We start from the raw sequence: 27,960 nt of genomic DNA, 5'->3' as shown, positions 1-27,960 counted from the left end.
ATGAATAGACTATGGAAAATCGTGTACAGAGCATGTACCCTGTAGGGCTGCAGCTCAAGCTCAGAGACCCGTGTGCAGCGCCCAGGCCTAGGGTAATGACCGTACAGATCACTGAGCGACAATCAGAGAGTCACGCAACTTGAATTACGCACTCCCGCTTAGAATTCTATGGCCAGTGTCAAACTTTGGAGAAAATTTTTTTTTTTCAACTTTTTCACACTCAATTCTGTGAATAAAGTACTGCGACCCACACAGATGTTTTCATGGCCCAAATAGGTGGCAGAATTGAATCTTTCAAGATATTGTCATCTCATGGGAGCAAATAGTAGATTGAATCAAACAAGCCCTAGAAATCTCTTGTTGGGCCATTCACTTCGGTTACTGGGTGCATATGATCATGCAAGGGATGCTGTCGACTGTGCATATTGAGGGGTTACTGTGCCGTCGGTTCGCAGGCAAGACCATGGGTCTTTACTTTTGCGCACTTTGGTTTCTGCCTGGGAAGAATCACTTTCACATTTTTTCGATCTTTTTTCGGTCACATTGTTATATCAAGATGGGAGATTCCAAGACTCCAGCTGAATCATGGCAGGCCAAGGCTTCTGCCAAAAGAGCCCGGCGAGACTCGGCTATACCAGCCGAGTGGAAGCTGCCTGTAACCATTTGGGACTCCCTCAAACTACCATTGGAGTCGAACAAGAACAATCTCATCGAGCTCGAAATCGTCAAAAAGTCTGGCATCTTGACACGGAAGGAGTTGGAAATTACCGAAAACTATAAAGTCAATGCCTTGCTAGACTTGCTGGCCACTGGCAAGCTATCAGCCCTAGAGGTGACGATTGCATTTTCCAAGCGTGCAGCCATTGCGCAAGAGCTGGTAAGTTTTCTTTCTATTTGCAAACATTCGACTAAATGCTGCCCAGACCCAATGCCTCACGGAGACCATGTTTGATCAAGCCCGGGAGAGAGCCCGATATCTAGATTCTCTACAAGCCCAGGGCAAACTAGCTGGACCCCTTCATGGACTTCCAGTGAGCCTCAAGGATGGATTCCAGGTTGCCGGGGTGCCAGCCACTCTGGGCCTTCTTTCATACGTTGATTTCGTGTCGGATACAAACTCTCCACTTGTCGATATACTTTTAGATCTCGGCGCCATACTTTACGTCAAGACAAACATTCCCCAAACCCTGTTGGTAAGTGATCAAGTATGCCACGCAATGACGGTCTAGTTGACCATGAAAAGACTACAGACTCCTCCAACAATATATACGGACGTGTCCTCAATCCTTGGAACACTGCTCTATCGGCTGGAGGGTCAAGCGGTGGCGAGGGAGCATTGGTGGCATTCCGCGGCTCGCCCTTGGGAGTAGGTACTGATGTCGGAGGTCAGTATTCTTTGATCGTTGACTTGCACGGTGACTAACTCCTGCAAAAAGGCTCCATTCGGGTTCCCTCTACTTGCAACGGAACTTATGGATTCAAGCCAACCACATCTCGTGTACCTTATGGTGGCCAACAAACATGCAACAATCCTGGTCTAAAATTCGTCGTCGCTGCCGCGGGGCCCATTGCAAATGATTTTGATGCTCTTGAATTATTTGTCAAGACGGTGCTCGACAAAAGACCTGCCGCTCTGGATTCGAGTGCGCTCGACTTGCCCTGGCGTACCGTGGGTAGCCAGGAGGGCAAGAAAATTCGATTTGGCTTCCTTTCAGAAGACCCAAACTTTCCAATCCATCCTCCAGTGAGACGGACACTGGAGAATGCAGCAAAGGCTTTGAAATCAGAAGGTCACGAGGTGATTGTACTCTCCCCAGATGAAGGTCTTGTCACCGACTCGGTAGCAATTGCTGGACTCATTCTTGGATTGGACACTACTCCAGCGCAACTCGTTCAAGCCGGTGGCGAACCTTTTATTCCCTCGCTCGTGGCTATTCAGCAGGCGAGCGCCAAGATGCGCATGTCTCCGGAATACAGCAAGTTTGCACATCTCTCGCAGCTCGAAGGACTCGAAAAGCTTGCCGCGTTGAACAAGGAAAGATCTAGAATTCTGGCCGAGTGGAACAAGCTGTGGGCAAAACACCAAATTGATGCCGTCATTGCACCGTCCACAAGGACCACGGCAGTCGAGCATGATGCCATGGGAATTCCCGCCTATACATTGCTATTGAATCTCCTTGATGTAAGCCCATACTCGTTCTCTTGCACACGCAACACACTAGGCTCACAAAACTTAGTATCCGGGCTGCGTGCTCCCGTATGGCAAGGTCGAGCCAATTGATGTCGCTGATGAGAGAGGACCAGCCGAACTGAATATTCCATGCAAGAAGCCCAATGACCCGATGACTTGGGGTTCAGAGACTAACATGTGGTTTTCACAGACAATGCGGAGCTTCTGCAAGGGGCACCGTGTTCAATTCAACTGTTTACAAGCAAGTTTCGCGACGAAGAGTGTCTTTCCATTGCAAAGGTGGTTGACAATTGTTTCAAGCACGTTGTAGTTTAGAAGATTTTGTTGCGCTGGCAAGGACCTACAAGAAACCGCTAGCTGCTGCAGGTCTCATCGGTTGGTGAAGAATAGCTACCAGCATCATGGTACGCGATTAAGCAATTATCTGCATATTTCAATTTGCTAGAGGGAACTACTGCTCAATTTTACGTGCGTCCGACGCAATTGAACAGACAATCGTAGCAGACAAAGTTCTACGAGTCCTACTGAGCAGCACAAGTTGGAGCTTGACCATGTGCCTCGGAGTTCGGTTTCGGTGTTGAACGTGCTAAAGACGGTCGCTCAGTAAAACTACCCCGCTAGTCGCGTCACGTATGGAGTACAAGCTGCGCCTCGGCCACTACCGTCATACCTTGTAGCGATCACCAACACATTATGATCAACAGATTATACAATCAGAACGGAATCATTGGATATAAAGGTATTCACTTCTCACTGATAATTGATCAAGAAAATATCGTAGAGAGTATACGCATTTGCATCTACAAAAGGTCCCGAGTTGATGATCAAAATCGGAAACTGTAAAAAATGTACCCCCCTGTTTACATGTCAACATCACGCGGTGAAGCACTGACGTCACTAAAACGCCAGCTCATTCATGCCTTGACCTGCAGGTAAATAGCATGTACCTTAGGCAACCACTGCAAGCCACGAAGAAACCAAAAAGTCCCACAACTCCGATAAAAGAGGAGTCGTCAGCCCATGTCCGCGATATTTTGCTCAGCTACACCACAATTCACACAAGCAATCAATACAGCACAATAATCGTCAATCCGGCTTCCAAAGCAACCAGCTCACTCACTCATCAGTCAAGATGTACCAGAACGCTCTTGCCATCTTCTTCCAGCTGTGCCTGGCCACTTTTGCCTTTGCCGCTCCCCTCGCCGGTGAGGTCTCGGCTACCACCACGGATGCCTGGCAATACGGTACTGGCGGCGGTATCATTGGATTCGTCGTCCTGGTTCTCGATATCATCGTCTTTAGTGCGTCTCATCCCTTTCCTTATGTCGGCTTCCCGATGAAAGCAGTGCACATGCTAACTCAATTCCTTGTACCACAGTCGAGGTCCTGCAGTCGAACCGCCCTCCCTCCCACAAGCTTCTCTGGTGTCTCGTCGTCTTCATCTTCCCCGTCGTCGGCATGATTATTTACTGGCTCTTCTCCAACCGCCAAGCCCACAAGGCTGGCTCCTATGAGCCTTTGGCATAGAGTGTCCTATTGATGGAAAGCCGGAAACAGCGGTGCTAGTGTTCTTTGAAAAGAGATTAGCTTCACCGCTCGTAAAGACATGTCATGATTCGAGCCAGTGCATGGAAGATACGGCGTCATGTATTATGGAACAACGAGCGAGTTGTTTTCCAATTGTGAATTGTACTGCTGCGCTAGGTTGTTGTTTTGTTTCCTGGTTTGGCGTTGCTTTATGCTCGTCCCTTGGACAGTAGCCATAGGTATTGTGGCGTGCCTGTCGTGCGAGCTTGTCAATTGATATCACTCTCATTATACTATTGTGCCCATGCTGAACTCTGGATGGATCGTTGATGTTGTGCACAGCCATCCGTCGCTTTTCGTGGCTCAGATGTGGTATTGCTTGGGACAGTATACCAGTCAAGGAGAGAAGGTCTTGGCAATCGCAAGGCTGGCGCTGGGCAGTCAAACAATTGTGCAACAATCTTTTCCTGCTCTTCATTTGAACAATTGCCTCGACTGGCTGCAACTTCGGTGGGATTTTTCGGCAAGTACGGCATGATGGAAAGGCGGCTGGCATGATGCGTCGCCACCTCGCTCTAGATCAGTTCGACATTCACCATTCATTCCATACAAATATTACCTTGGATCAATCATGGCACTTAACTGCCGAAGCATGTTTTGAAACAATCACGGTCCGTTTGGAGTCGTTGCGAGCTTTGCCTTGACCAATTATACAATCCTTCATGGCGTTAAATCGCATCGTGGAGCAGCTGACAAGAGCTTCATTCGGCCGTAGCAGGTCAGAGCAGGTCTAGGCCTCGAAACAAGACGAACGGGAACATGAAATCCGAGGCTTAATTTTTGCAAAGGGAAATGAAAGACAAACTGTCATGACCGGGACGGATCTTTGCCTCCGTCAAACCTTTGAACTCGTCAACTTGATTTCCCAGGTAGCCTCGCCGCAGCTAGCCACAGTCATGTCAGTATATCAATTTCGGCTTTGGTACCATGGTCGCGTGACCATGGTGCTCCTTATTCCCGAGAGCCACATAATCGGGAATCGTTTCTATACTCTGAAGAAGCCCAGAGCAATGTCTACTAGAAACTTCCCTGTACATATCCCGCTCGAGTAAGCCTCTAAATCGTCCTTGGTCTTTTGAGCTGTCGAGCTCACGTGCTCACATGCACTTGAGAGGATAATTGGGTCTGTTTCTTGTTGATGAGGTTTCCTCGGACTTACGCCATGTGCTGTTTACCGCTGTCTTTGACGCCGAAGTTCGTGATGTGGCGAATCACTGCTTCCCGTAGTTGCCAAGAGGTTCATTTTTACGAAGCTTTGATATCTTGGGGAGCACCGGCCGGCTGGGCCCGCACTGAGACCATGCGGCTCATGGACAAGTGGGCAGGGCCCCTCCAGTGAAAAGAAGCAACGTGAACTCAAGTTCCTACACTATTTCAACCCCAAAAGCCGCAACCGATGCCTTGAAACAACGACTGTGCCGGTATATTTGGACCCTCAAAGACCCTGAAAGTCTCACGATGCCGCTTCCAATTTCCCCCATCCGCGCCGGCACGGTAGCCCGGGTCAATTCAAGATCACGCTCAAGGTGAACGTCGTACGCGGGCCAGGATTTGTCATGGCATTGTGTATCCGGCCATCATCCAGCACCACATTATGACAGCCGGCAATGTATAGCCATGGAGGGCATACAGTCCCAACAGTGCCGGCGGCAATCTAATTGACGAAAAATGACGAGTATGCAAGAGCTCTCTGGGCCGCCATTTTCCTTGTCGCTCCAAAGCATCAACCTTTTCATGCTTCTGGCCCACGGCATGAGAATCAACTTGTCCATGGCAAGCACTGGTGAAGGAGATGATGCTGTGAGTGGACGAAACCCGGGACTTTTGACCACGCCGTCATGATTTGGATAAATCGTGAAATCTATAAAGACTATTATTCTCGCACTGATGAAGCACTGTTCAGCATCCCAACTCAATACTTTCTAAATCCACAACCACTCGTTTACTCGTAGAACCGATTCGAATCCTCAAAATGCTCAAGTCTATTGTATCCTGCGTCCTGGCCGTCGCGGCTTTGGCCTCAGCTGAGCCTATCCCCCGTGACCTTGAGTCGCGTGCCGATTCAACCTCGAGTGGTAACGCAAACTTTGACCGACTGCCAGCTCAAGACCACCCCGTGTACCCCATTGGCTACTATGGAGGTCTCTACTGGACTGGCATCTGTACGAGTCACGAGAGCATCACCAGACCATTTGACTAGTCGCTAATACTTGCTGAAATCACCAGACGCCGTAAACGCCAGCGACACCAGCGAGGGACTCATCCCCAAGTCCCTCCCCAACATTGCCTCGTTCGGCTCCGTGACGGCCGACCTGCCCATCATCTCGAGCGTCTTCCAGGGCACCAAGGTCAACAGCTTCCAGCTCAGCTCGCTGTACTTTGGGTGCACGGACGAGGCCGGCCGCGTGCCGGTCGCGTGCAAGGTCTCGGTCTACACCTATGACAAGCTGCTCAACCAGCTCTCGTACTCGCCATTTTACTTTGCCCCCCAGAGCAACAGCACCTCCAAGCTCGTCTTTGCCGATTTGAGCGCCACCCCGGCCGGCGTCAGCTATGCCCGCTTCGTCGTCAAATTTGTCGTGGGCTACCGGGGACTCGCGTCCATTGATAATGTCAAGTACTCCATTACTACCAATGGTACCACTGATGCCAAACTTCTCGTCGCGTCGTGAGTAAATTGACTCCACGGAACAAAACATCTGTCCAGTGCTCGAGTTCTTCAAGAACACTGGTAGTCGGTCAGAATCACCAAAAGCTATCCACTTCGACACATTCATTCATCCCATTTGTTCTGATATTCGGCGTTTGTTTTGTCTTTTGAAAGGAGGCAGATGAAATGTATGAGCTCATGATCACAAGACTGTGGAATGACACTTTCCAAGTTCTTAGCTACTAATACATGCGTATCTGAACCAAGTCACACTTAGGTCAACTTTCTTTTAGGTTCCTCATGCTGTGACATGACCATTGCACAATCATTGTATTGTCAACCGCTGCATCGTGAATAAATTGCTCGTCTCAAGGTATAAACGGTAGAATTATTAGCTCTCTCTATGAGAGTATCAGAAATTAGTTTAGGCAATTATTCATGTTTGGTTCCCCTCCTCTTCACAATGGTATCAAATCTCTCTTGTCGCCAGACTTCCACTAGTAGCAATGTCTGTAAAAACGGCATGACACGGCGTCCTTCAACTCTGTCCGTCATTCCACATCTTTCACTCTCATTCCAATTGGGTAGCCTTGCCTTGAGCCTGGAGATCTTCGCCCTTTCCACCGTACGCCTTTGGCAATTTCTCGCCCAGGTTTTCAACCTTGCTGTCAGGGAACTCGAGGGCCAGTGCACCTCCATTGCTCATAGGATGGAACTTTTTTATGGTCTTGGGAGCTACAAATAGCTTCATGGCGCCGTATATGAAACCCATGATGGCAGGAACGTTGACAAAGAACTTTTCCTTGAGCAACTCTGGGTAAGTCAAAGCAAAGATCCGAATGGTCTCTTTCGAGGCTGCCTTGACGGCAGGGTTCTGGCGGAAGAAGCTGATGGACAAGTAGTCGTGTACCTGGAAGATCTTGTAGGGATCCTCGGTGGCGGTAATGGGCTTGGTGGCAGTAGAGAGTGACAGCTCCTGAAGAGCCAACTCCATCAAGGCTGCTCGCCATGCGATGAACCTGGAAACGTGTTAGACTATACGATAACTGCAGTGTTCGGCACTTGGGACACTCTCAAGTGGTCTAGGCGAAAGACTCACTCGTCAACATTGCCGAATGTGGCCTCCATGGACTTTACAATGCCGTAAATGTTCCAGGTAAAGACCTCCTTGGTCTCTGGAGTTTCGCCACCATAGGAAGTAACGTAGCCGAGGCCCTCAAACTTTTCCTTGCTAAACTTCTTGGTCAGAGAGTCCAAGGGCTTCGACTTGGCGCGCCATTCCAGAGTCTTGGTCAACTGGTCCTTGGCCTTGGTGAGATCTCCATCATTGGCGTTGAGGAACTTTTGAAAGACAATCTGGGACGGAACATGCGTGTCGGGGTCGGCCAGCGTGACGCCCCAGATCTCGGGATGGCCATTCGTCTTTGCCGTGGCCCACAGTTGCTGCAGTGGAGTCGCAGTAGTCTCCTGAGCTGCGGAGGCTTCGGGCTTCTCCTCGGTCGCCTTTTCGGTGGTTGCCGGTGCTCCTGCTGCTACCGGCTCCGCAGGCTTTTCCAATGTTTCTGTGGGAGCAGCCACCGGCTCGGCGCCCTTCTCTGCTGTCTCTGCCGACTTTTCTGGCTCAGCCACCTTGGTTGTGTCAGAAGGGGCAGTAGTCTCAGTTGACTCGGCTGCTGGGGCGGCTGCCTTTTCAGGGGACTCAACAGTGGGCTCGACCACTTTCGCATCGGATGCGGCGGGTGCGACGACGTCAGCCATAATGTCTTTGTGCAAAAGGTAAAATAAGGTATCTTTCCGTCACAAGAGTGCCCACACGAAACTGAGCAGTTGTAATAGATGATTGGGTTGTTTGCTTCTCGTCGCCGCAGTGACCTGGAGATCTGATAAGATATGAAACTCGGAGATCGGAAGGCCTCAACCCCGAGACCCCACCCAGGAGATTGATCATATTGGTGCCACTTTCCGACGCCTACTAGCTTGAAGTGCTAAGCTTTCAGTGCTTGGCAAGCACCACTAGGCTCTTGGTACCTGAAATGTCTTTTGAAGTTCGAGGTTTTAGCGCCCACCATACTATACTAGTTAGGATTTCCCACCGCAAATGAATAATGATCGTGAGATTAACAAGTCCTAAATTCGAACAATCGTAACATCCTGGTTTGGTGTTGGCACATTAGCAGCATCCCCCTGGACAACAATCAGTTTGGAATGTCTATATTCTCACATTCAACCTCGTACTCTACGGTAGACGTCTAATGCCATGGAATGCTGCTAGGTGTCAACATCATCGGCAGGTGTGATTGTCACAGTGACTTTGATGGCGGTCATTCAAAGAGTTTGGGATAAGCTCTTTCCTCACCTATCCGAGGCCCTGAGCTGGATATTGAAATGGCAACCACAATTGCTTCACTTGAAAGCATTGGTAGTCGTCACCGATCTGAAAGCTTGTCCGATTGCTACAAGAAGAAAAACAATAATCACCATCTCCGATTCTTGGGAGTTGCTGCACTTGAAAGTAGACTCCCCTTCTTGGGTACAGCCATCGATCAAATCACTATTCAATCAATCATATTTGACTTTACGTATTTCATTGGCGCTTTCTTCAAGAACAACCTTTCATTAATTGTATTGGCAGAGTATATCGTGACTATCAGTCTTCTCGACACAAGACCAATCAGTACTCTGCGTGTCCCGACACTGGAGTCAATTCGGCCGCTTGATACAAAACAGCTCACAAATGCAACCAAGAAGACTTTCGGGTACCAAATCTGACGACGGGGCCGCAAAACTTCGAGACTTTGTATTGAGAGACCGCAGAGCGCGTTCGTTGGGAAACTCTAGAACGCCTTCACCGTGCCTCTCTAGAGCGTCTTCGACAAAGTATTCACCGTCTTTCCACCTGAGCGACGTAAAAGAAGAAACCGCACATCCTTTTAACATGCCCAGCGATATCCAAAACATCGTTGCCGACAGTTCAGATGATGCAAGTAATCAGGCTGATGACGATTGGTCCAGTGAAGATCAAGTCGAAAATGACAAAGTCTCGATCAGTGAAGAGGAAACGGCAAAGACGACTGGCGAGCATCCACAAGCACCAAAAAAGACACCAGCGAACAGATCTGGAACGCCCAGACACCCCCCTAGAAATCGACCCTCACTCAGTCTCAGCAAGTACAGAATCAGCAAGCGTAAGGCCCGAAAGTTACGATTGGAGAGCCGCAAATTCCGAAAGCGACTTGAAAAGATGAGAAAGCAGATGGCAACTGAACTAGAAGCCCAAGTAGCCAACTTGGAACGCCAAGTAGGCCAACAGATAAGATCTGAACTAGAAGCCAAAGTAGCGAACTTGGAACGCCAAATGGAGGAAATGACAATCAGATTGAGTGACACGGAGCAGACTAATAAAGGACCAAACCGCAAAAGATCCTCCGACGAAGGCGATACCCACATGCAGGGCATGGAGGACGACCCCAAGAAACAGCGTGTCAAGTAGGTACTCGATGGTTCCAATAGACAACTCAATCCTTTGAGCGCCGGGTTCGCCTAAATGCCGACTGTTCTAGTAGCTGAGTGGGGAGACGCAATAACCAGCAAACATGGTGACACACAAGAGGGGCTGGAACTCTTAGTCCCAGCATTGGTTCTATACTCGAAACTTTGATAATTCCGCGAGTACAAAGTCATTGTATTAATAAATCAATGTCGCATTACAGGCAGCTATCCACGACTAGTTTCAAATACAAAAATATGACCATATCCACTGCACTACATTGGGAGTATCTATAAATCTAGACTCGGGGTTCATTGTCCAAGTGAGCCGAGTGTCTCTTCTGTGTGATGACTGTTGAGATTGGATTGCGCTGCACGGCATTAAAATGCGAGATAAAACAATGTCCAGCCCTACTTCAATCCCAGATGTAGTAGTGCCACCGAGGGAGTGCGGAGATGTTGACCAGACTCGGACGCACAGAGCCCCCAATTGCGCTCTTTGTGGCCAGTCTGCGTCTCTGTCATGGACAAGGAGGTCGTCGCATACCCATCATTGGCTATATCTTGAACCAATGATGCTGTAGGGACGTAAGCTGCATGTGGGAGGTGCAGCGACATGGTCATACGCCTACATTGCGTATCCCAACACTGACAGGGCTCAAGATTATCTAGGCATTCAAATATCGGCAAGAAATATTTTTTGTAGATAAATACGCATGATTTGTTCTGCAGCGCATCTGGAATAGTCAATTCTTCATCGCGGCTGGCCTGACGGCAAAAAGTACGACGTGAACAACATGGCAGGCTGGTTTGGAAAGGCAGCGCCCGCTCGGGTGCATACTGATACGGTCGCGCCAATGCGCTACTTCGATGACAGCATAGTATTAAAGTCCTTGATCGTCTTTAATATGTCGAGATTCGATGTAGCACTAGATGGCAACCGGCTTCACAAGAGTCTGGAGAAGCTGATCTCAATGGAGGGATGGCGAAAGCTCGGGGCGCGCCTCAGAAAGAATGCAAGTTGAAATCAATATCCCAATGCCAAGCATACAAGATTTGTGTATTAACAGTAAATTTAGGCTCAAGGTGAAATCGAATATCATTTACCAGCAGAGTTCACACCAGAGAGACCAGCAGTCGCATTCTCGCAAGTTCAAACTGGCATGGCCATTGCTGCACATCCGGTCGCATCCCAGCTCCCACGCGCACACGGAAACAGGCCAATAATTGCAGGAGACCCGGAACTATTTACAAGCCTTGTACGACCTGAGGGCATGCCTACCAGCATAAATGACTGGCTGACACAGGATCGTGGCCTGCTCGGTCTCCATGTGGTCTCGTTTACGGACGCAACGATCGTGGTCTTTTACTTTAACCACACCACCTTTGATCTCATGGGATGGGGAGCTCTCATGACGGCTTGGACACATGTACTTCACGGGCGCGAGCATCTGGTGGCCAAACCGTTTGGCGGCGACCCTGGCTCGACCGGCTTTGATCAGCTCAAGGACTTGGGCACGAATCCCACGGAGCCTCACGTACTGGCGCACAAGCATATGAAAATTGGTAGCCTAATTGGCTACGGCGTTCGTAATGTGTTTGATCTAGCTTTCAAAGCCAAGGAGAATCGTATCGTGTGTATCCCAGGGGCATTCATCGACAAGCTGAGAGCTCGGTCAATGGCAGAGCTCAGCGCGGCTGCAGAACCAGGCGCCACTCCGTTTCTATCGGACGCCGACGTTTTGGCTGCCTGGTGGGCACGGCTGGCTGCTTCAACCAGTCAAAGCCCAGACTCGGAGCGTACCATTAGCATCCAATACGCAGCCAGCGCCCGCAAAGCGCTGGGGATGTCGGTTGATTATTCCCGAGACCCCTATCTCAGCAATCTGTTCACGATGCTCTACACCATCATGCCGGCCCGAGATCTGATCAACAAACCAGTCAGCCACACGGCCAAGGAGATCCGACGGTCGATTGTAGAGCAAGGGACGCGAGAACAGGTCGAGTCATACTATGCGATTCAGCGTCAAACTCCGGGAAAAATGTTGCCATTCATGGGAGACGCTGGCATGCACGCCGTGCTCATGTCCAACTGGGGCAAGGCCAATCTGTATGCTCACGACTTTAGCCCCGCTGCCTTGTTTAGTGAAGATCGAGGAAAGGCGCAATATCCAAGCTACATACAGGCGACACAGGTGCCATTCAACTATCCCGAGGGTTTCCTTGTGATTGGACAAGACATGCAAAAGAACTACTGGCTCTACGGATTTCGAATGGCTGGTCTCTGGGCCAAGGTTGAAAAGGAACTTGCAGAGTTGGACGTCTAGGATCGATGGATATTTGAGCGGTACGTCTGGGTCTTTTATTGCCCACTTGATGATTTCTTTCAATTTCATTCTTGATAGTACTGGGGATTCTTTTCGTTGGTGAGTTTGCATACATTTCACAGCGATATCTTATTTCCCTGCCTTTTCGAACCGGCAATCTAAACATGAGCCTGGTCAAGAAATACTGGTCTTTGACAATACGTAACTGTATCGGTGATTTATGCCGGCACAGACTTCTTCAGCAGCTCCTCTGCCTTCACAAACTTCAGGTCTGGCAAGAGCTGGTTCCATTCATCTGATATGTCCCAGCATCCACGTTCAATGGATTGCAAAAGTCCGATTGTAGCCATTCGCGACCAGGCTTCCCCCTGCTCCTCTGGCACGCCCGGCAAAGTGATTCTTGAAAAATTGTCCGTCTTTAATACACCGGCTTGTAGGTCTTTGGTCTCGAGCAAATCGACTTGGAATTTCTTGCCTAACGTCGTATATCAGTCAGCAAATTGGCGACGGCCAGTGCAATCTCTTGCTTCAAACAGACTCACCGCGAATGGATTCACCGATGCGAATCAATTCGGCCACGGACAGTTGGTTCCCCCGGAACCCTCCGATTACTGGCCATTCGCCCTCCAGGTCAACGGCCCGGACAACAACCCTGGCTATGTCTTCGACAGCAGTATATGCCATGGGGTTATCGTGAGTCCATTGGGTTGTAATAGCGGTGCCTTTCTCAAAGTTGACCAGAGTTGGAAAGGTAGAGGCATGCTCTGATGTCTTGTGTGGGTGGCTGAGATAATCCAGAAACCAGCCCGGTTGGAAAAGGCAGTATTCCAGGACCTGATAAACTCGATGTTGGTATTGATTCCGTGCGCTTGAAACAGTCTGCGCAACTCGTTTGAAAACTTACCTTGGTCTTTTCGTTGATTTGTTTCAGATACTCTCGAATCTCTATCTTTCCAGAATACCAGGGTATGACGTCGAGCGACGGAGCCAAGTTCATTCCCCTATATTAGAATCAGTGAATGTCTCTTAGGGTTCTAGCGACATACTTACGCTGACCACTCGGAGGGTGCATAGCGCTTGACGCCCGCCTCGACTGCGGTATCAATGAGCCGCTTCTGCGCTTCGCTGTTCTTGTCCAAATGAGCCGGGAAGAAGCACAAAAGGGTATGGACACCAGCCAACAAGCCGACCAGCTCCGACTTGTCTTCGAACAAGGTTTTGACCCATTCCACGCCCGTAAGCGAGGGTACCGACTCGGGATCCTAAGTCTCGTTAGCTTTGACATGCCGCGGCTGTGAGAAAGTTGTGTGGGATACTTTTCTAAAGAGGGCTATAATCTCGTGTTTACCAGTGGTGGCAAGGTGATTAATCACCTCTCTTGCAAGTTCTGAGGAAAAGGTCAGTCCAGATGTATGCAAGTCTCGAGTCTTTGTAAAGGCATACGGCTGTTGGCTCCGGCAATGGCAATTTTGACCATGGTGGCGATTTCTTGCCAAGTTTTGATTCTGTTCAAATGTCCGGGTGTCGTAGTGATCAGAGGGCATGCGATTCTTCTTTATCTCTCATCCAAGGACAATGTCTTGTATAAATCCTCATACCGTATTGCTGGGCCATGACTTGCCGATCTTCCTTCCGAATGGTTTGGTTAAAGTCTCCAGCTCGCAATTAACCAGCGCCTGAAACAACGTCGCCGTTTATAACATGCTCCGTGTCTTGATGAGATCATACAAACCACGGAATCATTATAGTCGGGTCTTCTTGCGAAAGACGGCACGGTACAATTCTGATTTTGTTTATTCCGATTACGTGGTCAGCGGAAGATTGTTCATGCCAAGCCGCCAACTATATTACTTGTGTGAGTGCAGCAATTAAGAAAATATGTAAAATCATGGCGGTAAATGAAATAAAACAACAGTACCACCGGCTGGACTTTGAATTAAATAATTCATCAATTGCAACATGTCACAAATGGCAAATGGATGTATGTAATTATTTTATTCATGCGTCTGTCGCGGCCTGCTTTCAAGGAATAGCCACAATTGGGCAATCTGCCTTGGCCTTGCTATAAATCATGCGCTTATGGATCGGAAGCTTAATTTGGGGTCGGCAGCGGTCCAGTAGTAGGAACCGGAATTGTGCCCCAAGCCTGTTGCTGGTTCACCCAAGCATCGTCCAGCTCTTGAAGCTGTTGGCCAAAAGCATCCACGCCATTATCTGAAGTCGAGTTTCCGACAAACGACAGCCAAGAAGCGCCGCTGCAAGTGTTATTGTCGCCCGTGGCCTCCACAATCGTGTTGTTCCAATAATACATGCTCGTGACATTCTGACGAACAGCAAGACTCTCTGGTCCAGCAATCATGCCAGACATGAGTGGTAAGAGTGCAACACCGTCACTTATCAAGCTTCTGTCGACCAAGCAGTAAACGGATCCGGGGCTAGTAACGGGATTGCTGTCCGCCAAGTCATAGGAGCTATATAGATTGAGGGGGTATTGAAAAGTTGAGACTTCCGCAGATGCCGAGCCAGAGTAAGTTCCCTGGGTGACCATGCTTGTCGACTGGTTGAGAGCCGCATTGGTCAACTTTTGGATGCTATTGAAAGACAAGTGTTGATTCCAAGAGACGGTCTTGTTTCCGTCTGCCGTCTCAATTGTCGAGCTAATTGAAAGCGTTCTCTCCACACCGAGAGAGAACCAGAGAGACGTGTTGGTGACGGTGCCGTTGGACGATGTTGCTTGTGTAAGATCGGGAAGATACTTGAACAAGGGTTCGCCGGTAGAAGCAGTAATCTCACCTGCCTGGGTCTGATTGACGCTCTCATCGAGCCAGACAAAGAGGGAACCGGAGACGTACCAGTTGGACCCAATCGTGCCAATCTTATCTTCGGCGGTGCTGTCAAAACCGACGACGCGCAGCTGAAACTCGTGCTGTTCACCGTCGCATAGGAGCGAGAGCCAAGGAGTCACATCAATCTCAAAGGTTGGCAGGTCATACGTGTCAATGCCGACAATGGGTCTCCAGGCACCAGGGTCAACGCCTCCGCTAAAGAGGATAGGAAAAGGCCACTCCACACCCGCCAATTGACCATCAATCAGAAGCTGTACTTCGCGGAAAGGGCTGTAGCCAGAAAGCTCCCCAAGAGGACCAGGAAAGGTGTTGGTGTACACGCTGGGTACATTGGCAAACCAAAATTCCTCGGCGCTGTTGCCACTGGCAATGATGGAAACAACGGCCTGCTTGATGTTGCGTGCCAGCGTCAGGTTGACACTCCCGCTGTCGCCGGGAAGCGAAAACTCGGATGTCGTGTTCTGACCAGAAGCCAACTTGGAGATTGGGTGGATCTCGTCGGCAGGTGCGAAACTTGGAGTGTAGACATCATTAAAGTAGAGTGCCTCTATCGTCACTTCATAAGTGCCAGTGTAGAGGGTACCCGATAGGATGTTGTCTAGACTGAGAAAGACCTTTTGATCTTGGGTCAACAAGGTGTGGAACACCGAGATGTCCTTTTGGTAGGTCCACTGGATGCCAGATTGGATGGGCATGGCGGTACTGGTGCGCCAGATCTCAGTGTCGCCCAGGTATAGCAAAGCAAGTCGGTCATACTGGCGGCCCTGCGACGTGACGGTGAGGTTCAAGATGGTAGTCGTAAAGTCGCAATCAGCAGGTGGGGCGTACGTGCCAACATAGGGGCTACCGTAGCTGTTGCCAAAGTCATGCTGCACAATTGTTTGTCGACAGGCCGGGTCATCTAGGGACTTGCGGGGAGGGAAATAAGGTTGTACAACTTGAAGAAACGCGGGTGTCGCATCCTGATCACTGGTGCTCAATGATTCTTGGCGGGCGACGTTCTTGCTGTCGCCGAATGTAGCCAGGGCCTGTACCCAGGTGACGAAGAGCGATAAGAAGATGAAAACCTTCATCTTGAAAAGCGATGCCGAGAAGAGGTCGAGAGCAATACAGCAGGGTGATTCGTAGGGAAGGGAGATTAATATCTAAAGAGTTCTTGCCGTGTTGGTGGTTTCCTCGCATCGACGCTGTGATCAGCGGCAACCACCCAACGCTCCCTTTCAGCGACGGTCAGTATGTGCGGTGAGCCGCCAGCGTTTGACAAGATGATGAATGAGAGACGATGGAAACTCAGGAACAAGATGCCAAGACAGGGGTTGAGTTCCGATAGTCGTCGTACTGGGCTAGCTTGTGATAGGAAGGTGTTCCGATGTGGGTTGAGCAGGCTTGAATTATTCCCATTGGCCGCATGGAATTTATATAATACACAAGGCAATTTATGTGGCCTGTGCGGGACTGTTCCTGTTATTTAACTAAAAGTATCGGATCTTGGACTTTGACTCAAGCTGTGGACAAACCATGGAGGAAGAAGACATTTAACAAACAGAGGTCTGTGGCTGGATGGGTATTGGTCTTTGTACTTTTACGCGACCCCAAGGCCAGTCATGTACAAACAGTGCGATTCAATAGTCTTGCATCATGAACATGCTCTCCCTGGCTTAATGTTGGAATACAAAAATCACTGATGCCAGCAACGTTTTGTTTCGTTTGTGGATTTCGCAAATTTAATGATATGTCGTCAATCTTGCACACTCTGATTTGCGTTGGAGCTGATGGCCTTTGATTCGATTTTGCTTACATCGTTTTCCGAATTAGGCGTCCCTATAGGTGAAATATCCGTTTCTGGGTGGACTTGGGAGAATGAAGAGAACAAGATATTCGTATCATCATGAAGGCCTACCTGAGTGATTGTGAAGGTGTCAAGATTGTCTAAAATTGCAGATTCTTTGCCTGCTGTTTTTGAAATACTAAACAATGCACAAGAAACCAATCACACCCGCCACGATGAACCTGTTTATAGGGTGGACTAGATGCGCGCTTGCAGTGGTCGTTGGACCTACAATCTTTATTCAAATACAGAGAAACTCTGATCTCAATCCAACCGAGCTCTTGTGAGCCTGCAGCAAGATACGTCGTTCTGGTGGAACATGTATCTCGGGTATCATTTTCACACACATGGCAATTGATTATGCGGCAACGACTTTGACGATAAAATGTTCAGCGACTGCCAAATTCCTGACAGAAACGTAGCAGATAACCTCCACACCAATCCTCTAGTATAACAACATTTTGTAGGATGGCCTTGTATATAAAAAGTTCCCATCTGTAATACTCCTCAAACGCCGATACGCAAATGTTATCCCATGCAAAATATGATGCGAATGCTCTACGAAAAGGTCATGGTGACAATGATGGCAATCAGTCGTCCCACTCCTCATCGTATTCGTCAATGAGCCTATTCTCGGCTTCGCGGTCACGGCTCTGCCTTGTCCTAGATGGCGAGCCAGAAAGGTAATGATAACCTCCGCGCTTGGGGAAGAAGCGCGCGCACGAGGCCGTCGCAGCAATGAAAATGTCCTAAGACCATGTTAGTCGTGCTCATTTCTTGTTCAGGGCATGATGAACCAAACGTACCGAAAGAAAGCTCCAGATTCCAGCCCAGAGCGAATAGTTGGGCAACTGCCGCCATCCTCTTTGGTTGGCCACGGTGCGCTGGTAAAAGACACCTCCTCCCAGATACACCAAGATGGCTACAGCCAAGATGATTCCAAACACTGCACCTGGGCCAACACTGCCTGCAGTATGCTGCTCAGCGCCAGCACATGCATGAATCGAGCGCGCCTCAAAGTTGTATGCGCATTCATCGGGGTCTACGCTGACAAATGCTACCGTGGCGCTCGAGGCTGAGGGGTCCCGATCGCAGTGGAAAGAAATGGTCGCAGACTTGCGCTGTTTTGGAGAATCGGTTTCCTTGGACGCATGGACACTTTCGGTAGCCACGGAGCGCTCATCTTCATCGTCATAGTCCGAGTACTTGTACGAGGCGCCGCTGTGCACCGATCGCCTTGTAGGAACTCTCTCAATATCCCTCTTTGCACTCGGTCCGCATGTCGAACCTCCCGTGTATTGAAGGACCAGCTTCGTTCCTCGTCGCTTCAGCTCGCCGTTGGAAAAGCCAAGACTGTACGTGTCGCCCTTGATGGTGTAGTATGCGCTAATGTTGCCCCATTGCTCCTGATTGATCTCGCCGCGGACGTTGCTAATCTCTTCAACCACCGGAGCGCAAATGTTCATGGTAAAGTTCCATCCATAATCGTAGCCATTGATTTTGTAGTCCTTTGTCGGCACACCGCTCTTCACCTTGGATCCGTCAGATGGCAACTTGACGGCAATGTCGGGCCGCAGGTCAAAAAAGGCGCCGGATTTCGGATTCGTCGCCGTACAGGCTTCTGCCGTGGTGGTCTTGTCGGCATCGGCTGCCAGAGAGCCGCCCACCAGGGACAGCAGGGCCAAGAATGCGGATGGCAATGTCGCGCGCATCGTGTGTCTTTGATTCGGGAGTATCGGGATGCGCCAAGGTTGAAGCAAAAGTAGAATGGAAATTGGCGCTCGTTGCGCTTAACAAAGGTTGAAAGGAGCGTTCATGGATGAAAAGGAAAGGGGGAGGAATCGCGTGGCGGATGCGGCTCAGCAACAAAAGAGATTTCGCATGTGGACACGCCTGAAATGAAGCAAATGAGGATGATAGAGTTCAATAATGAAAGTGGTTGCTTGGTGCTTAGGTTGAAGGTTTGCGACACGACACCTGTCGTTTGCTGACTTTCGGTTAAGATGCCGGTTACGTATGCGAAGACGGCTGCGGCTGCCACTGTTGCGTTGCAGCCATTTAGTGAGGGCGCTGGAGGTAACTTTACAGCACTCAAATGCAGGCGTGGTACGCAATCCAGCCCACATGGTAGACCCCTAGTCCACTAAAGTGCGCGTGCCTTGCCGCCAAGAACCCTGCCAAAAACTGCCAGAAGAATGTGTAGAACAAACTTCAAAGTCTTTTTGCCAATAGACTTTTAGTTTATTTGAGCATCTTGTAGCTGGGGGATTTATCAAGGTCCATGTACAGATAAGACATGGCTGTGCATTTTATGAAACTGCATTGAAAGTGTATGGCTTGTAAGCATATTTCGTACATTTGCTCAATACACTAAAAGGCAGCGCGGACAGGTTTGGGGCCGTCGATCGTAGAATGTCAAATCATTGGGACCATTGGGGCGGGACATTTCGCTGTCGACATCCACGGATGCCCCATTCAGTCTTGGTGCACCGCAAGAACATTTCACATTTGCTTCTCCTGGTTAGCTTGCGGGCTGTGTAGGACGATGCCTATGGCTGGGCGGATAACGATGCATCAGGTAGACTATGAATGCGATACCAAGAGACTAGTAGAGGGTATTTCGTATACCGTATATCGTATAGGTGATTTCAACATTGTCTTATTCTAGTATTATTGGGCAATGGGGTAGAAAGAGCTTCGAGATGGTCATGTCGGATTAGGTGACTGCCAATCGTGGTCTGATCGTCCCACCACGGAAGCCAACCGACCCGGTCAGCTAGCGTCGCATGGCCAACCAAGTTGCGATTGAAAGCATTCAAGGTTCTGATTGGTGAGCTCCAACCCAGGCAAATCAATTGGGGGAAAATCATAAAAAGGGTCTTCAACGACGTCAACATTTTTTAAAATTGCAAACCCCCCATAGGAGTCTTGTTCCCCAGCAAGACGCGCCTCTCTTTGTCCGCTCTTGTACGTGGCGTCTCCTCATGGTAATCTTGCTCAGAGTTTGAAACACCATATTCGCAATGAAGAAGTACGAATTCGGCGGCCCGTAAGTCAACTCCAACCCGTCGGCCCAGCTCACCAATGCGTGTGCGAGTCAAGAGACCTCATGCCGAGCTAACATGAACATAAAGAATCGGCGCGCTTGGTATTGTTCTTGGACTACCAATTCTACAGTGGTTCTACGTATTCGGTTGCAACGACATTTCCGGTTGTCCAATTCCTTCCCTCCTCGATCCCAAGAACATCTCGCTCGAAACTCTCAAGGCCGAAGCAGGATGGCCCGCGGACGGCATTTGGGGCCTGGGCAGCTGGGAATCGTTTGGTTGGACCTTGGCCTACTATTTCTTGAGCTTGTTCTTGTTCCGTATCCTGCCAGGCCAAGAGGTTGAGGGTACCGAGCTCGCCTGTGGCGGCAGACACAAGTACAAGTTCAATGGTAGGCATTCGCTCATGCTCGTTGCTGGAAACCCTGTGGAAACTAACCAATCATGTTACAGGTCTCGCATCGAGCAGCATCATCCTCGCCGTATGCCTCGCTGGAACCATTGCCCAGGGCGCCGAGTTTCCTCTGTGGACCTACATTACCGACAACTACCTCCAGCTCCTCACTGCCAACATCATCATTTCGTTTGCCCTCTCCGTATACGTCTACATTGCTAGCTTTTCTGTCAAGCCTGGCGATCCCGAGAAGCGCGAGTTGGCTGCTGGAGGTCATACGGGAAACATGATCTACGACTTTTACATTGGCCGCGAATTGAACCCCCGCATCAATCTGCCGTTTTTCGGCTTGATCGACATCAAGACATTTTGCGAAGTCCGCCCCGGTCTTCTTGGCTGGTTATTGATTGACCTTGCCTGGCTGGCCAAGCAGTACCGCAACTATGGCTACGTCAGCGACAGCGCAGTGTTCATCACTGTTGTTCAGGGTCTCTACGTCATGGACTGCTTTGTGATGGAGTCTGGTATTTTGACCATGATGGACATCACCAGAGACGGATTTGGTTTCATGCTCGCCTTTGGCGATCTTGGCTGGGTCCCGTTCCTGTACTCCCAGCAGGTCCGTTACCTCTCCGTCTACCCTCTGCAGATGGGTTGGCTTGGTACTGCCGGCGTCTTGGCTGTCCTTGTTACCGGTTTCACCATCTTCCGCCTCAGCAATGCCGAAAAGAACACGTTCCGTACAAACCCCAACGATCCCAAGGTCGCCCACCTCAAATACATTGAAACCAAGAGAGGCACACGTCTGTTGACAACGGGTTGGTGGGGCGTTGCTAGACACATCAACTACCTTGGCGACTGGATCCAATCTTGCCCGTACTCGCTCCCGACAGGTATTGCCGGTTATGTCATTCTTAGTGCTGGAAGCGATGTTCCTGGCGCCTTCAAGATGGCGGATGGCCGTGAGGTTATTCAGGGTCCAGCCAGAGGTTGGGGCATGCTCTTTACCTACTTTTACATACTTTACTTTGGTGTGCTTTTGATTCACCGAGATGGACGCGATGACGACAATTGCAGCATGAAGTATGGCGAGGATTGGGACAAGTACAAGAAGATTGTCAAGTGGAGAATCCTGCCCGGTGTATACTAAGGGGTGACTGGACAGGGGATATTAAAAGGCGCTGGCAGTAGTCTCTGTTTAGATCAGTCAGAAGATGTACTAATATGGGCCGTGGAAAGGCCACCTAGATCTTTTATGATCAACTAATATAATTTAATAATCGGAAACCTCTGCGTCAAATAGGGCTCGTAGCATTTGCTGTTTTCAAAAGTTGATCAACAAGATCAAATTGAAGTTGCCTTGATTTTGACTCAATCGCAGGTGTCTACTCTCATCGAACTGGCCCAATACAAAACACATCGCCTTGTTGCGTTTGCTGTCCTGATGCGCCCACTCTAGCAGTTCCAGCTTGGTAATTTCGAAAACCCGTATGAGGTCGGAAATGGGAGTACTGTGTCAATCTCAATGTTTGGCATTTGGGTAGATGAGTTGGACAATTGATGGATAGAGGTACAAATATCAGGCCCACGTATTGCTCCCATACCATCTCTAATCGTTTCTGGAGAAGCATTCTGTACTCCACGGTAACTTACCACGTAACAATTTTTGTCAAGCCAAAATTGCTAGATCTTGATGTTGGATTTCTCTGCAGTCGACATGTGATTTGGACTGCGTGTCCTTCAACTGGTACTACTTGTTGCACAAACGAGACTGGGCAATATTGTTACATCCCTACACACTTTTCATGTCTTGGGGAAATCACAAAGTCTGGAGAATTAAGAAGAGAAAGGCATCGAAGCCAAGCTAGCGACTACAACAAGCATCTCATCTACTGAACTGAACATGAGGGCGAGAGTTGCGTATTAGCAATGGCCTGGAAAACAGCTGCAAATACGCTCACTCTCTGGTCATCTTCCATTCTGCTTTCCAGCATCGTTATTATCCAGACCACGGAACACGAATCCACTGAGACTGGAAGTGGCATCGCGCGGCTGCTGCTCTGCTGTACTTTCCCAACAGTAGTGAGTAATTGACCCTCGTTTCAAATGCTGATTTTGATTATTCCATTTTCATTGACTAATCAGTCGACGAGCAGTCACCGGCCTGGTGCCTGTTTCCAACTTGCCCAACTTTTACCACACATTCTTCCCCTCCCTCTTCACACTCTTTCTGCCACCCATCTGAATGAATCAAGATTGAAATCATCAAGGCGAATACTCTTGTCCATGTCCATCCCACGTCGTCACGCCAACGGTAATCCACACGTTTTTCACTCCTCGCCACGGCACTTTGTTGTCGATTGCGTGGCAGCCATTTTGACGACAACTTCCACTTGACCGCATTCCCCAGCTTTCCCATTCCCATCAGGCAAGGCACCGAAGAGACCTTTCATCCACTTGGCAGACACTGGCTTTTGGCCCTCTCAGTCAAGTCATTCGTGCCTGCCCGTCTGGCTCAGAGTCGATCTGAAACGCCTGTCGGACTTGAAAGTTAACTTTTGTCAGGCCACCTAGGTACGCACTTCATTAGAGCTACGACATATACCAACAAGCACGTCTAAATTTGCATGTGTAACTAATAAAAATACCAGAGCTAGATCTTTCTATCACTACAGCTTCTGCTGTTTTCCTTCCTTCTCACAGAACAGCAAAACTCAGTCTCAATCTCTTCATCCCTCGTACCGATTCTTCTTTCATGTACTTTCCCTCCTCACCACTTTGACGCCATATTCCATGTTCTTTCGATCGTTTTGATCCGCGCGACTCAAGTCCTCCTTCGTTTACAAGCCATCATCAAGGACGTTTCCGATATTCCCTCATCTTACTTTGTTGAAAGACTTGTTGTCCGCACTATTGTCGTATTGATTCATTTCTTTTCCAGGCAAGCACCCTGCGGCTGGCGCTTGCATATCCTTACTAACTTGTGAGAAAGCAGTTACGCTTCACCTCACTCCAACGAGTACCCATCCTGTAACCCAGTGATTGACGACAGCGACCTTCTTGCGTGGTCAGAAACGTGGTCAAGATGCCTAACTTCGGTCGGCCAAGAATGGTGAGGAAAGATCTGACACCTCCTCACTTTTAAAGACCAAACGTCCTGACTTGTCCGATTAAACAGGCTCTGAGCACCTCTGACTATCGGGATGTGCATGAAGACGGGGGTCTCAAGCCTGCGGATAAACGCCGGATCGGACTATTAGAGGATCGAACAGTCGATCACAGCACTCAGATCAGGGATCTACAAAAGGAATTGACGTCGGTCCGCAGCACACTTGAAGAGGCCTTAGACTTTCTGCGTGAAGTCACACAAGAGAATAGTGCTCTGAAGAAGAGCCATGAGAGTACTTGCCAGAACCTTTCCGACTTGTGCTCAGACATGCGCTCACTTTCCACGGAGCACACTAACCATGTCTCCAAGGAAGAGCTTCGGTGTGAGCTCGGCAAAGTCAAAGACATGGTCTATGCAGTCAAAGCAGATCATGATAGCTTGGATATCCGAACCACTGCGGTCGAAAGCGAGATAGACTCACTACATGAGCATGTGGAACGCAATGAAGCATGGCAAGAGACAATGTGGAGGAGACAGAAAATCTCCGACGAGAGTCACCAAACGCTCAAGAATCAGGTTGGGCCAATTCACCCCTCCGGACTGTCTTTGGTGGAGCAGATAGACTCACAGAGCTCGACCATTGTTGCCATCATCTACCAGAGCAACGGTCTTGCTGAAAATGTTGAGTATCTCCAGAACGAGGTTCATCAATCATCACAGCAACTTAACCGGAGCTTGGCAATGGTCCAGGACGACGTACGCGACCTCGATTCTGACATCAGCAAGCTGGAGACAGATCTGTATTCTCTTGAAGACTCACTGCATAAAGAGCAAATGTGTTCTCGTCATGACTCGGAACACATACAGAGAGTCGAGGAGCGGTTACAGAACCTCCGTCATGAGATGAATACTCAGAACAAACGACAAGAGGATAGTGCACAAGACGTGGAGCACAAACTGATTGCTCAAATTGAGCAGGTTCAAGTCGAATGCACCGTTCCGAAGGCACCCCTAGCAGAACAGTGGGGGCCACTTTTGGAGAGAGTCACAAGAATCGAAGCCTCTGCTGAAGTACACCACCAGGAATTCAAGGAGCGTATCACAACCATTGAGAATGACTTGGACCAGGTGAAAGAGGACGAACCACAAAACTTGGAACCCGAGAAAATGATAACTGCAGATCAATGCATCATTCACCAAAATGAATATGTGGATTGGCTCCGGAATCATGATTTCCAGCTCCCATATGGGATGCATAATTTCAAGAATCGGGTGGTGCGTGTCGATGACTACCTGCTGTTCTCCTGGGGAGGCCAAGAGTGGTTCTTGAGAAGAGCCGCCCATTTCTGTTCCGAGCCAAAACGCGCCGAAAGACACCAGCGCGGCCTTGATGATGACGCTTACGAGGCCAAAGGGAGGCCATATTTTGAGTATGCCTATCGCAGCAGCGGGTTCGAAGCTATTCACAGGTGGTCATCCAGATCTAGCGTTTGTACTTCCCGTCCCCTTCCAAAATACTTGGTTCATCTAGGAGAGATATACTCCAATGGAAATCCACAAGGGGCCTCCAACATGCCCCTGATTAGTACTGGCTTTCACTTGTTCATGGACATCATCACGCCTAAGAAGCCTTTGTGGATCATTTTCTCACGGGAGGCATCTGACGGCACTACCGCTGCGTTCAACGACCAGTATAGGATGTTCGACCAGCTGTTGGACAAGCGTTTTGACGTGGCTATGATAGCTGAGAGCATCCACGATTGGAACTCCAAACTATGGGACACCACCGAGCCCCGACTTGTCGCCTGGAAGGCCAAAACTTGTATGGAGAAGTCTTTCCAACAAGCTGGCACAGTATTTACTTACCCGCACCTTGACACCCTGTTTCACACGCTGGACAGTGAAAGGGCTGGGTCTCCAGGTGATGGACCTGACTGGTACAAGGGTGCAGAAAGCGAAGATTATTTGTAGTCCTTAGAGGACGATAAGGTGCTTTCTCAAATGCAATGACAAACAGCATCAGACTCTTTGAGAAACAAGTCCATTAGCACAGACCAAGGGAATCTTGCTCTAATACTTTCAGATGTCGGTTTATGTTTGGAATGTGGTTTGCAGGTCATGACGAAAAGTTTATTGTAATGGATGCGTTGTACAAATAGCCTCAGAAAAGTGTTGTTCAATGCTAGCAAATACCAATGTTACACTGATAGTCCGGCACCTTTCCAAAAGTGGCATGCCAGTTCACCGTGGCGCAGCGAGTCTTCCCCGCATTTGGGATGCTGAAGCCTGGGCCCTGAACCGATGCTTAGGCAAGGGGTAGATCTGTGCTTACGGGCGCCAGGCAGCCGGATTCCTGAAGCAGTGCAGTTTACATGGTGCAATTAGCTGAGTCTTTATATCTCTCTTGAACCACCACCATCTTGTTCCTAGTAATATACATATTCCAGGATAGCCCAGTCAACACCAACAAGATGTCTGACGAGATTGAAGCGCTCTACTATGAATGCGTCAGTGATGGAACTTCAAAACCGTCAGCAATACCGGCACAGTCAAGTCATCACGAGGATGCCGCTACCAAGTCATTCTTCAAGCACTCGAGTGCCCGACGCACCAACACCGACGCATACATCACCAGCGCCTTGACCAAGCAGTATCCCAACCTGCAAATTGTGGTGAGTCCAGCAGGAAGTTGTAACTTGCTGGCTTATGCCCAAGCAGGCTTTGCAAGCTTTGAAGTCATTGAGGAGAATAACGGCGGTTTGCCAAGCTCTTTGCAGTGGGACATTTACGTGCCGCCAACCAGGAGACTCGATGGCGCCAGGGGAGGTTTGATTGAACGTGCTCTCTTTGGCAAGTACATGTACAAGTGGAAGGAGTCTGACTTTATCGTCTACTTTGTCGATGGAAGGGATGGACAGGCTTCGTACCCTACAGTACAGAACTTTTACATCCTCACCACTGAAAAGCAAAAGGCCCATCAGCTCATTCTGGAAGCTGGACGCTGGAATGCAGACTTGCACGAGGAAGTCTGGGTCTTTGATGGTGGCTACTGGCAAAAGAGCAAGGATCTCTACGAGTCGTTTCGAAATGCTAGCTGGGATAGCGTCATTCTTGACCCCCAGATGAAGGAGAGCATCATTGACGATCACCTATCCTTCTTCTCATCCCGGGAGACGTATACTCATCTCAAGGTACCCTGGAAGCGTGGCATCATCTACTACGGACCGCCGGGCAATGGCAAGACCATTAGCATCAAAGCCATGATGAACACATTGTACAAGCACAAGCCGGCCTCGATTCCTACGCTCTATGTGCGGAGCCTATTCTCAGTGGGTGCCATTTCTGTCGTAAGTTCCATGACCTGAAATTCCAAGCTGATGATTCGTTTCTTTTCCGAAATCAGTACCAAGGACCAGAATACTCAATCAAGCAGGTCTTTGGCAAGGCCCGTCAGTTTGCACCGTGCTACCTCGTCTTTGAAGACCTGGACTCGCTCATCAGCGATAGCGTGCGCAGCTACTTTCTCAACGAGGTCGACGGTTTGAAGAGTAACGATGGTATTTTTATCGTTGGAAGCACGAACCATCTGGAGAGACTGGATCCCGGAATCTCAGTGAGTCATTTCTCTTGGGTTCAAGTGGAGGAAAACACTAACAAGGCGGTAGAAACGCCCTTCACGGTTCGACAGAAAGTACTTTTTTCCCAACCCGAATCTCGAGGAGCGCATCGCCTATTGTCACTTTTGGCAGGGCAAGCTCAAGGATAACAAGGACATTGACTTTCCAGACAAGCTCTGCAAGGCCATTGCCGAGATTACCGACAAGTTCAGCTTTGCCTACATGCAAGAGGCATTTGTGGCGGCCTTGCTTGCGCTGGCACGCAAGTCTGACGAGGGAAGAGGGAAGAAGCAGAAGAAGGAGTTTATGAAAGATCTCGAAGATGAGTGGGTCGGGATCGCCATTGACGACGATGATGACAACCTGGATGATCTTGTGCTGTGGGTTGAGATCAAGAAACAGATCAACGTTCTCCGTGAGGGTATCAAGGAAAGCAAACAGGCTTAGTTGCATAGCCAGTGTCACAATAGTGTAGAGATTAGTGGTAACCAAGAGTTGATGGTCGAGAATAATAGAGGTGTGCGGATTTCTCCAAGGCGTAACCCATGATGGTTTAACGATCCCTGGATTATCGACTCCCCCTACTGAAGGACCCAGTAGTAACGGTCTATCCTACTGGATGATCTCGCCTTGAGCCATGCTGTTCCAAGTTTGAGCGATGCGGCGCAGCAGATGCGTTTTGCCAAACATGACATTTGAAAGACATTTCATATAATTTCTTAAACTTGCACGATCTGAGATGATTTGTGAAAAGGTGAGATTGTCCCAAGAACAGGCATGATTATCGGGCTACTACCAGGTCCCAGCACTGTTAATGATAGACTTTGAGCAGTCAGCATACGTAACGAGTATGGCCATGCCGGAGCATGTTGTCGAGG

General features: G+C 49.3%; 12 protein-coding genes across 12 annotated transcripts; 8 read left to right on the top strand and 4 right to left on the bottom strand.

Annotated features, from left to right (window-relative positions):
• Positions 1–556: 556 nt before the first annotated feature.
• Positions 557–2,501, top strand: PFICI_12020 (uncharacterized protein; the record flags this gene model as incomplete). Its single annotated transcript, XM_007840601.1, has 5 exons — positions 557–877; positions 924–1,193; positions 1,244–1,385; positions 1,437–2,182; positions 2,238–2,501. The coding sequence occupies 5 exons, from the start codon at positions 557–559 to the stop codon at positions 2,499–2,501; spliced, it is 1,743 nt and encodes a 580-aa protein (XP_007838792.1).
• Positions 2,502–3,323: 822 nt separating this feature from the next.
• On the top strand, positions 3,324–3,718 carry PFICI_12019 (uncharacterized protein; the record flags this gene model as incomplete). Its single annotated transcript, XM_007840600.1, has 2 exons — positions 3,324–3,492; positions 3,570–3,718. The coding sequence occupies 2 exons, from the start codon at positions 3,324–3,326 to the stop codon at positions 3,716–3,718; spliced, it is 318 nt and encodes a 105-aa protein (XP_007838791.1).
• Positions 3,719–5,750: 2,032 nt separating this feature from the next.
• Positions 5,751–6,450, top strand: PFICI_12018 (uncharacterized protein; the record flags this gene model as incomplete). Its single annotated transcript, XM_007840599.1, has 2 exons — positions 5,751–5,940; positions 6,005–6,450. 2 exons carry the CDS (start codon positions 5,751–5,753, stop codon positions 6,448–6,450), a joined length of 636 nt encoding a protein of 211 aa, XP_007838790.1.
• A 549-nt stretch (positions 6,451–6,999) lies between these two features.
• PFICI_12017 (Phosphatidylinositol transfer protein SFH5) lies at positions 7,000–8,186 on the bottom strand (the record flags this gene model as incomplete). Its single annotated transcript, XM_007840598.1, has 2 exons — positions 7,000–7,447; positions 7,528–8,186. 2 exons carry the CDS (start codon positions 8,184–8,186, stop codon positions 7,000–7,002), a joined length of 1,107 nt encoding a protein of 368 aa, XP_007838789.1.
• A 1,177-nt stretch (positions 8,187–9,363) lies between these two features.
• On the top strand, positions 9,364–9,918 carry PFICI_12016 (uncharacterized protein; the record flags this gene model as incomplete). Its single annotated transcript, XM_007840597.1, has 1 exon — positions 9,364–9,918. The coding sequence occupies one exon, from the start codon at positions 9,364–9,366 to the stop codon at positions 9,916–9,918; it is 555 nt and encodes a 184-aa protein (XP_007838788.1).
• A 793-nt stretch (positions 9,919–10,711) lies between these two features.
• On the top strand, positions 10,712–12,241 carry PFICI_12015 (uncharacterized protein; the record flags this gene model as incomplete). Its single annotated transcript, XM_007840596.1, has 2 exons — positions 10,712–10,795; positions 10,994–12,241. 2 exons carry the CDS (start codon positions 10,712–10,714, stop codon positions 12,239–12,241), a joined length of 1,332 nt encoding a protein of 443 aa, XP_007838787.1.
• Positions 12,242–12,459: 218 nt separating this feature from the next.
• PFICI_12014 (uncharacterized protein) lies at positions 12,460–13,718 on the bottom strand (the record flags this gene model as incomplete). The annotated part of the gene is made up of 6 exons (XM_007840595.1): positions 12,460–12,716; positions 12,784–13,075; positions 13,146–13,242; positions 13,292–13,503; positions 13,558–13,628; positions 13,685–13,718. The coding sequence occupies 6 exons, from the start codon at positions 13,716–13,718 to the stop codon at positions 12,460–12,462; spliced, it is 963 nt and encodes a 320-aa protein (XP_007838786.1).
• Positions 13,719–14,333: 615 nt separating this feature from the next.
• PFICI_12013 (uncharacterized protein) lies at positions 14,334–16,160 on the bottom strand (the record flags this gene model as incomplete). The annotated part of the gene is made up of 1 exon (XM_007840594.1): positions 14,334–16,160. The coding sequence occupies one exon, from the start codon at positions 16,158–16,160 to the stop codon at positions 14,334–14,336; it is 1,827 nt and encodes a 608-aa protein (XP_007838785.1).
• A 1,345-nt stretch (positions 16,161–17,505) lies between these two features.
• On the bottom strand, positions 17,506–18,627 carry PFICI_12012 (uncharacterized protein; the record flags this gene model as incomplete). The annotated part of the gene is made up of 2 exons (XM_007840593.1): positions 17,506–17,664; positions 17,722–18,627. The coding sequence occupies 2 exons, from the start codon at positions 18,625–18,627 to the stop codon at positions 17,506–17,508; spliced, it is 1,065 nt and encodes a 354-aa protein (XP_007838784.1).
• A 1,311-nt stretch (positions 18,628–19,938) lies between these two features.
• PFICI_12011 (Delta(14)-sterol reductase) lies at positions 19,939–21,506 on the top strand (the record flags this gene model as incomplete). Its single annotated transcript, XM_007840592.1, has 3 exons — positions 19,939–19,964; positions 20,050–20,354; positions 20,416–21,506. 3 exons carry the CDS (start codon positions 19,939–19,941, stop codon positions 21,504–21,506), a joined length of 1,422 nt encoding a protein of 473 aa, XP_007838783.1.
• A 1,935-nt stretch (positions 21,507–23,441) lies between these two features.
• PFICI_12010 (uncharacterized protein) lies at positions 23,442–25,436 on the top strand (the record flags this gene model as incomplete). The annotated part of the gene is made up of 2 exons (XM_007840591.1): positions 23,442–23,468; positions 23,535–25,436. The coding sequence occupies 2 exons, from the start codon at positions 23,442–23,444 to the stop codon at positions 25,434–25,436; spliced, it is 1,929 nt and encodes a 642-aa protein (XP_007838782.1).
• Positions 25,437–25,936: 500 nt separating this feature from the next.
• PFICI_12009 (uncharacterized protein) lies at positions 25,937–27,529 on the top strand (the record flags this gene model as incomplete). The annotated part of the gene is made up of 3 exons (XM_007840590.1): positions 25,937–26,812; positions 26,869–27,078; positions 27,131–27,529. 3 exons carry the CDS (start codon positions 25,937–25,939, stop codon positions 27,527–27,529), a joined length of 1,485 nt encoding a protein of 494 aa, XP_007838781.1.
• Between the last annotated feature and the right edge of the window lie 431 nt (positions 27,530–27,960).

This window comes from Pestalotiopsis fici, assembly GCF_000516985.1.
Source record: "Pestalotiopsis fici W106-1 unplaced genomic scaffold PFICI_Scf_9, whole genome shotgun sequence".
NCBI classification, from domain to species: Eukaryota; Fungi; Ascomycota; class Sordariomycetes; order Amphisphaeriales; family Sporocadaceae; genus Pestalotiopsis; species Pestalotiopsis fici.
Note: the sequence above shows the minus strand (reverse complement) of the source record. Positions and strands in the feature narration are given on the sequence as shown.